This window comes from Pomacea canaliculata, linkage group LG5, assembly GCF_003073045.1.
Source record: "Pomacea canaliculata isolate SZHN2017 linkage group LG5, ASM307304v1, whole genome shotgun sequence".
NCBI lineage: Eukaryota > Metazoa > Mollusca > Gastropoda > Architaenioglossa > Ampullariidae > Pomacea > Pomacea canaliculata.
The window spans coordinates 28,985,985-28,995,224 of record NC_037594.1 but is presented as its reverse complement, the minus strand read 5'-3'; the positions used below and the strand labels follow the sequence as shown (position 1 = coordinate 28,995,224).

At 39.6% G+C, this 9,240-nt stretch overlaps 1 protein-coding gene across 1 annotated transcript; it reads right to left on the bottom strand.

The window, feature by feature from the left end:
• Nucleotides 1-1,101: 1,101 nt before the first annotated feature.
• On the bottom strand, nt 1,102-8,608 carry LOC112565204 (solute carrier family 28 member 3-like). Its single transcript, XM_025240535.1, has 13 exons — nt 8,590-8,608; nt 7,773-7,892; nt 7,163-7,563; nt 6,609-6,753; nt 6,041-6,232; nt 5,674-5,835; nt 5,309-5,434; nt 4,655-4,785; nt 3,667-3,835; nt 3,362-3,472; nt 2,843-2,988; nt 2,228-2,406; nt 1,102-1,700 (listed from the first exon to the last, which is right to left on the bottom strand). Exons 2-13 carry the CDS (start codon nt 7,881-7,883, stop codon nt 1,681-1,683), a joined length of 1,893 nt encoding a protein of 630 aa, XP_025096320.1. The 5' UTR covers nt 7,884-7,892; nt 8,590-8,608; the 3' UTR covers nt 1,102-1,680.
• Between the last annotated feature and the right edge of the window lie 632 nt (nt 8,609-9,240).

Here is a 9,240-nt window from a genome sequence, read left to right as displayed (position 1 = left end):
ACCTGACCCTCCTCTCGAACGTCTTGAAGCAATAATAATCTTAATGATAAACCTTATATGTGATTTTGATTAAAAGATTTACTGATTGACTCCTAGAGATGTGCTCCTCACCACGTACTGTTTTTCAAAAATCCTTCTAATCCCCATTCTTTTTGTACGAGAAAAGTTTGTAAAAATGATGAAAGTGTTATATGGAGATGTCCATTTACTGAACTGACAAGAGGGGTTCACCTCTCCGTCGCTTTTGTCTTTTCCAGTTAATCTGAGCGAAGTTTTGTGTGCAATATTCATCTTTGCATCTATAAAGCACTTTCGTATATCCATTATTAATTTAACTTTGTGCCAATGACACTTTTCTTCTTTTCTACACCATTTTTACTTTATTGACACGTCAGCGCCATCTTGCCATAACTCACTTCTGAGATCCTGTGTACCACCAGTGTCAACCAGACTGATTCCTTTTCTACAATTGCTAAAGTTTTGATAGTGAGCTGTGACAACAAGCTTCATGCACAGTAAACGCAGGTCTGATAGACTTATCATTGTGCTTATCTCTGAAACCAGTTTGTGACCGTTAGTGCGATGCTCATAACAAGAGATTAGAGTTTATTATTAATGTGTGTGTGTTTTTTTTTTTATCATCATCATCATTTACTACTATACACTAATTATATTGTGACGGTGTTAAAATTTCACAGACTTGCAAACTGCTTTTGATGTTGTAGTTCAATATTGTAATTCATGAAGGTTATATTAATGTAAACAATTGTTGCTATTGTTGTTACTAGAGACGATAATGTGTCTATGTTTTCTCTTGCTATCAACAAGCTGAGGATGTCTGTGGCTATCAATGTTTCGAAATGTATTTTAAAACAGTAATTAAATTCGATATTGCACAGAAGATGCTGCAATAAAAGTTTAACACGCATTGATGCTGTCTGGAATCAGCAAGGGGAGGTAGCTTTGACAAATCGTAAAACGTTAGTAGTCTTGGATTACGTCCCTTAAGTCACTAAACCTATCTCTTGATACCGTCCCTGAATAACAACGGCACACGAACCAGTTTATTCATAGCAATTAAAATTCATCCTCTCACATATTCATCTGAAGACAAACAAAGCATGTTAAAAATATTTATTCGCTTACAAACAAACAATTAATGCCAAGACGCAACACACATACAACACAGTCATATTCACATTGGGCAGAGCACACTGCCAGCATTAATTATTCTTTCTTTTAGAATAGAAGCACGAAGTATCTGAAGCGCATTTTATAAATAAATAATAATTCAAACGTGGTATCGCAATACAGCTATTAAACGAACATTTGGAGTTTTAGTTAACAAGTCCACTGACTAGTTTTATGTTGTCTTCAGCTTTCACTCTGTTGATTTGTTGCACGATTTCTATTGTTCTGAATGTTTGTGTGATTGATGTATGACCCTATTGTACATACCACTGTACATCATCATCAGCCTAACATGTAATTTGATTTGTTTGCAAGGAGAAAACAAACAAACAAATCATACACTCCAAAGCACAGAATTAGAGTGTAAACAAAAGGAGGAAGAAATGGCCGAAGTATATAATAATGTAAAAAAGAACAGTTCAAACGCAATGTTTAAAATGTTTAAACGCACGATACCACATCAGGTGAATGTTGCGAAACGTATTTTATTTAGTCAGTAAATAGAAGACCTGAAAGAAAAAAAATTATAGCGCAGTCAGCAATCAAAAGTTAATATAACTACACAACTATATATATATTCATATTCTTGTATATTTGTTTTTATATATATATATAAAACAGTTTTATGAATGCAGACAGGAGCTACGTTTTTTTAAAAGATTGTATGTCAAAACCTTATAAAGATGTCATTAAAACAATTGTGTATATATATATATACACACACACATATTAACAATTGTGAAAACTGTTCCCTCTGTGCTCTCTTACTCGCCCACATGCCATTGCAACGATTCACGGTTCAGAATTCCGTATTGTTTCATTATTTGTTTAATGTTAGCTTTAGAACTGCGGCACGATCCCTTGGCAGTCACGTGGAAATTACGCGTTTTGATGACGTCACTCGCGCAATGACGCACACAAGAATGCCATGGTTATTACATAAAAAAAAAACATGGACGCTATATGCAAGTCATAGTCATGTCTACCGTAATCAACATCAGCACCATTACTATCATCACTATCCTGATAAACTCACCTGCCACGCAGGCCGTAGAGAAGGAGGCGAAGTTTCCGGCCAGGAGAGCGAAGGGAGCGTGCTTGATGACGTCACGAATGCGCTGGGGGCAGCGACACGAACGCTCCGATTGTGATGCCGATGCAACCCAGGTTACTGAGTCCGCACAACATGTAGGTCGCCAACACCCCAGACCTTTCCTGGTATTGAAACATGAAATAAATACAAGCATTACTGTGTTGTTACACACCACAAAAAACGAAATAAATATGTCAACATTATTTTTTGAGGACACACAATAAAGATTGATTGATTGATTAATAGCTTTGAGACTATAGGGACAGTGCAATGAAAATTGTTTCCCTTGATGAAGCTCTTCTCTTGCTGCATTTTACCTTCGCCATACGGAATATTGTAGTCTGTCTTGCATGTACCAATACCCAGCCATCTCAATATATCACACGGTTTATGTACACCACCTTGCATCTCACTACATCACTCTGTTTTATGTTTACTATTTATTTATCTCAATGCGGGACTTTGTTTTATATGCACGTCGTCCCTTCTTCTCGAGACGTGTCTAAATCCCACCCGCACAGTATCCAAGGTATGAGGCCCGTCACACCCGAGACCTACCGAGACGACACCTCCGACAAGAGTTGTGTTAGTGGCATCAAGGAAATGTCGTCACCCAGATGGCGCCACGTGCCGTTCGTGGTTTCCACGTAGTTAGCAAGGTGTCTGTTGTTGGTGATAAGATGGCCAAGCTCCACGTAAGACAACTTGACACACACAACCCATGGTAACATGACTACATGTATATTAATTTATATAAAACTGTATTCATTAAGGCTGCCTCTGTCTGTGCTACTGAACATGTTTTCGTCCTCTTAAAGGCTAACCCAAGCGCTCAAGAAAAATTGCAGGAAATAGAGAACAAAGTATCACAAAAACATATTGCGGTAGCATCTTATGACTAAGAGGCATGAAAAATATTACATTGGTTTTCTCTTAACATCTCCTGGGTTTGTCAAGAAAGCAAGAAGCACATTAAGACTGAGAGATTCAATTCAGGTTACACAGGAATATTTTTCGAAGACAAAATAATCTCTCTTAAAAGATTCATACTCTTATACTCAAAGATGTTTATATTACCATTGTAGTTGTGAGAATTTTATGCGCCAGAAGACCTGCCATCTTGAAACAGTCCTGAGTCTCAAAACCCATGGTGTAGGTCAATGGGTACATGATGTAGGCCATGAGGTCCTGATTCATAAAATGAAATCCACTATGTAGTCGTGCGTGTAGCTAGAAGCACTTTATGTACTATAAACACATAGATGACAATAAAAAGTGAAAGGTTAAAGTGTTTTATTGTGTGTTAGAGGAGTGATCACTGGAGTGTGTCTGTAGGTGTGAACGTGTTCGCAAGCTAGTAACTCGCCCCATGGTGTGCTTACAGAGAAGGTGAAGCCCTCCACACCGACACGCTCGGCAAACCACATCAGCGTCATGTTGAGGAATTCCAGCAGAGCGATGTAGACGATCTGGTTGATGACAACGTTGCTGGCCATCTTCAGACCCTGGCTGGCGCCGTGAGACAAGGCCCCAAGAAGACTGCTGGAATGTCTAATACAAACAGATTGTTATATATTATTATGCATTAAATACTGATATCAACTCTCTCGTCATCTCTTGCCAACGCCATCTAAGTTTCTCTATTTTCGCAAGTCGTCTCTGTGATAGATTGTCCATCAGCGCCAAACGTCATGTGCTGTAATTTAACAGTTTAACTCATTCTCAGTCTTGTGATCACGTGGACATTTTCCTGACGATTTTAATCTACATTTCTAATTAAAGACAATATTTTCCTCCAGTCAAATGACTTTCCGACTTTTAGGTCTGGCTTCGTCTTAATTTTGGAATGTGAATGTCATTCAGCAGAAAAATTACCTGGCGTTACTTTAATTTCACAGAGACACGCAGGTATTTGTTTGTGTCGCGCTTTCGTGTTTGTAATGCGTGGAAATATTGGATTGTTTATTAAGTATAAAGTTTAAAAAAAATACAATATTGCAGGAGGTTACCGACTATGTGTAAGAATGTCTGCACTGACTACGTAGCGAGAATAAATGCTGGCGAGTATGAGCACGGAGTGTAGGTGAGTCTGAACTAAGTCTGGCCGGTGTCCCCAGTATGATTATTCCATTGCATTGTTGACTGTTAATGTTGTAGTGTGTGGTTCTTATCAATTTGTTGTGGAAATTGTATTACACAAAAGGTCACACCAGTGTCGTGTGCTCAGAAATCCACCTGCCACTTGGATCCGACCCTTAAATGCGCAATCGTCAACGACGATGATAACGATGGCAACAAAGAACACTGACATGAGCAAGGAAAGATGACAAACTCATTTAAAACGACAACAAAAAGAAGAAAGTAGCTGACCCCAGTGCCACTGTGTAGGCATCTTTGGCTGTGATGGAGGGCGGCCGTTCGTCAGGAAACAGAAGCTTGGCAAAGGCGAGGGCAGCGGGTGCCGACATCACGCTGGCAGTTAGTAGATGGTCGATGGGAGCCTGGCGATGAGAGAAGATGAATAAGAACTCTGCTAACGAGTGAATAGAAAGAAGTGAGCAAAATACAAAGAAATGAGTCGTTACTTTAAAATACTAAAACTTTTACAGGTCGGTTATGCAACCATAGTGATGGACTAGTTCAAGGTGCTGGACATTACTTATCTTCAATGATTTCATCTCATTGGAAGTTTTCGTATGTTTATGAGTGTTATTTATGATAAAAATAAAATTTCTTCACAAAAAACTAACAAGCTTCAAATACCAGAGGGGACAAAAAGTAGTTAAAGACCACTTTTTAAAACCTGAGATATTTGTGAATATCGTTCAGCCAATACGTCAATGAAGTAAATGACGATGAAGCCCTCCAGAAAGCTCACTTGTTGAGACGGTCAATATAAGCTACGGTAGCTTCTTAGCCCACACATGCCGATGTGTAGAAACTATCAAATAATCCCGTTTCTCCCGAGAAGCCACACAGGAAGCAGCAAGCAATGGCAGAAGCGTACAGAAGCCAGACACGTACACCATAGGCGCTGAAGGCCCCCAGCAGAAACCCGGCGATGCTGGCAAATCCTCCCGTCATCACAGCGAACAGCTCCGACTTGGTCAGCTCACCAATGAAAGGTTGGATTAGAACCGTTGATTCGGTCTGCCAACAAACAAACAAAACAAACAAACAAAATTAAATAAATATTAATTCTTCAACAGAGCATACAATAATTGCCAAAAGGAACCAGGACAAAAATATTGACAGTCAAAATTTTGTAATAACAAGAATATTTATTTTAATGTCATTTAATTTATGTTTGTGCTATGTTCGACATTAATCGTATTTGTTTATAATTCACAGGACATAACTTGTTGAAGGACTAAGCAATATTGTCAGACCATGGAGAGAAACAAGTTGCTGGCGGTGTTGACGGACTCGATGGGGCTCGTGCCCAGACAGAAGCTCATCAGGCTCCCGAATTTGGCGACAAATATCTGGATGACACCCAGGTGGTACAGCATCACGATTGCAGAGTTGAAGAAAATGATAGTCGGCATCACCTGAAAGGGAGAGCAAAGATCAAAGACCTTTCAGACCATTCTCTCGTCAGTAAATTATTTCAACTGCAGAGTGTCAATCGCTAAAACAAACATTAAGAAAGAGCACATAAATCCCCAAATAGTTATAATTGAAAAAAATACGTGATAAAAACATTTTGAATACAACCTGAAGTCCGCACTCACACACAGACATAGAACAGAATACCTGGAACACAAAGAAGTGATCTCGATAGGAGCGTCCGAAAACAAATTCCGATCCTTTGTCCGTGTAACTCAGAAACTCCACCACACGATCTGCAAGCCACTCGAAGACGCTGGATCCAAAAGAAGTCCTTCGGATGATAACAGCAAACCAGAACTGCAGGGCCATGCCCCAGTACACCGCATGCCAGTTGACCTGTGAAGAGAGGCTTCATACCGAGGACAGGTAGACATCAAGGAATGAAGCAGATTCTACTAAATAATGAAATCCTCTCAAGCATCGACTTTACTACAGCTTTACCTACAATCTTCTCAAATAATTCATTGATTTCAGGCTGTAATTTTAATTATTTAAAAATTGTAATATTTGCAATTATTTTGTAAAATAGAAGAATATGACAATAATAATGTGGCGATAACTGTTATATTTAAAAAAAATTAATAAAGTTTGATTATAAAATAGGAATTGAAGACAGCTATTCCAGAACAATCTGTCTTTCACGCTGTTGCTCAGAAAGGAGAGGGGTCGAGTTTCATCTAATTTATGATTAAGTGCAACATTAGAATCATACCTTTTCGGGTTGGACTGAGATAAGATAGCATATCAAGAGGAGAACAGCAAGTCCGACAAGAGATATCAAGTTCCGCGGGTGTTTGATGGCGATTTCTACAATAAGGAATGCCACGGCGCCCCCAGTACTCAAAAAATAGAGAGTCCTGAAATAAGGAGAGTTATCTTTACAGACAAAGTCAATATAATTTATTTATTATGAAGCAATACGTCCACCTAAGTGCTATGAAAATGAACACAATTTGTCCGACCCTGACATTATTTTGCAGGATTACTCATATCATTCAGGTGTTGGGGGAGTAGGTTGTAAGTCATGTTTGGTGTGTTTGTTTTGCATTGGAGCATCTGTAATTTTTTTTTCCATTTTTGTTACTTGTTGCTAAAGATTAAAAAAAACCCCTGTGATACAGATGTGATGCTACTGTACTTTGAATAGCTCATCATAGATTGAGATTTTTTTCAATCGTATTATTTTTGTCTCACTTTACCGTTTTCTGGACATGAACAAAGGGAATGTAACAGAACTATTAAGCTTCCGCCATGCTCCGCACCTACCATTTAATAATTTTTCTTATATGAATGCCTCTCTCACGACATCTGTCCAACAACTGCCCGACACACGCAGGTCGACCACAGAGGCCGAGTCTGGCCAGGAGACGACGGACGAGGACGACAGCGCCGATGACAGTGAAGACGAGGAGGCGGAGGGCCGGCTCCCCGCTGGACTTGTGGTACATGGCGTAGGAAAAGTAGGCCACGTACAGCAACAGCAGCGCCACCTGCAGCAGTTTTCTCACCACCATCCAGCGCGTGTGGACGCTGCGCCGGATGAAGTGGTTCACGCGGTGCAGGAAGCACAGCTTGTGCCATTGAGAGTTGTCCTTCCTTTCTGGGGTCACGTGGTCTGTCGTTATTTGTAAGGTGACGTTCGCACCGTCGCCGTTGCTCAGCGGCAGCTCAACAAAACGAGAAAAATAGGTTTTGTGACAGAAAAATGTCGCTGACACATCTCTGACACACCTGTCCTTAAAAATCATGAAATATTCATACCTTGGCTCGTTTTTTTTATGTGGCTGTAAATCGGAAATAAAAAAGCGCATCTCCATAACCAGTTGTTTTAGAAGACCTTTCTTTTATGGTTTACAAAGTTATAAGACAAATATACCTGTGACCCCGTAGAAGCAGACACATTGTCAAAGTCTGGTTTGTCCACATGAATGACGGAGACCAGTTGGATGGTGCTTCGTGGTTCTTCTTCACTTTCTGACATGGACATGGTGAGCCGCTGTGTAGTAAAAATGGAAATAAGTCTTACATATTATACCTTTGGGAAGGTTAACGAGGATCTCACCCCAGCACAAAGTCATAAACACGTTCCATCACACAATATATATATATATATGTTATGTACATACGAAGACAAAGGCATGGCATTCTAGTAAATCACACAAGTATCATTTTGTCTCATATCTATTCCTGTAACCACAAATATTTAGCGTACATATTTTCTATGGTTTATTTTGTTCATGCAGATTTTTTCTCAAATCATTAAAGGAAAAGTAAATAAAATATATCATATGCTGAGTTCAATAATTCTGTCACAACCTGCTTTAATTCGATTAAGATATCTGACAAAGTATACAATGCTATACAATACTCTATCTTTTATATATATGCAATCGGTACACATAATTACCAAGAGATCTTAAGGTGATTATCTTTCTCTGGTTGATGCTGAAGAACACACTCCAAACATGTATCCTCCAGGATGGCTCGAGATAAAACTAACACGGGAATAGACACCAAGATCTGTTGAGTAATTTATGATATGCGAATACACGGTGAAGTTATGTTCTTTTTTAACTGTTCTATAGAAATTAGCATAAATTAGCATCAGACGCAGGTGCGGAGGTGGTGTAGATATCAGAGATGCTGGGAGAATGAGAGCTGGTCAAGACGAGAGTCAAAACAGTGCACCTTACCTGTCCAGGTGATTCGTCACAAGTCCTTGATGTGTTGTAGTGTTCCACGTTGTTACCACGCCAACAGTGACCCCTGGGAACTGGGTCCGTGGGTGATAGGGTTCAACTCTTACTACCAAAGCCAACATAACCCTGCAGGGGAATGATAAGTACAATAATCACAGGTCGGTCGCTCATGGTTTCCAATACACAACGACGCGTGACTTCGATGTCAACAATAATGATTTATGAACCCGCTAGCTTCCTGTGTCCTATTTAGAGGACGGTTAATTACGGTTTCTGTCTGTTGTACCGAACCAATCACATTATCCAGACCTAATTCAAAGAAGACTGTATTGTATGCTGTAATAATTTCGTGAAGTTGGTCATGTGTAATGAAGTGTGTCGGCGACAGGTTGTGGTTTGTGGCTTTGAAAACAACTTGTGACGTTTGCTTCAGGTGACGGCGTCTACACCTGTTGTGTTTGCTGATGGCGGGATTGATCAAATGTCAGCACACTATCCACATGTCCGTTTTGCTCAATTTTATTCCCATAACACGAACTCAAACATAATATCGTGTCATATCCCACCTTCCTGTCAATAGGACAATGGGAGGATGAGTGAATAAATTACACAAAGAAACTGCTTGCGATCTTACCAGCAGTCATC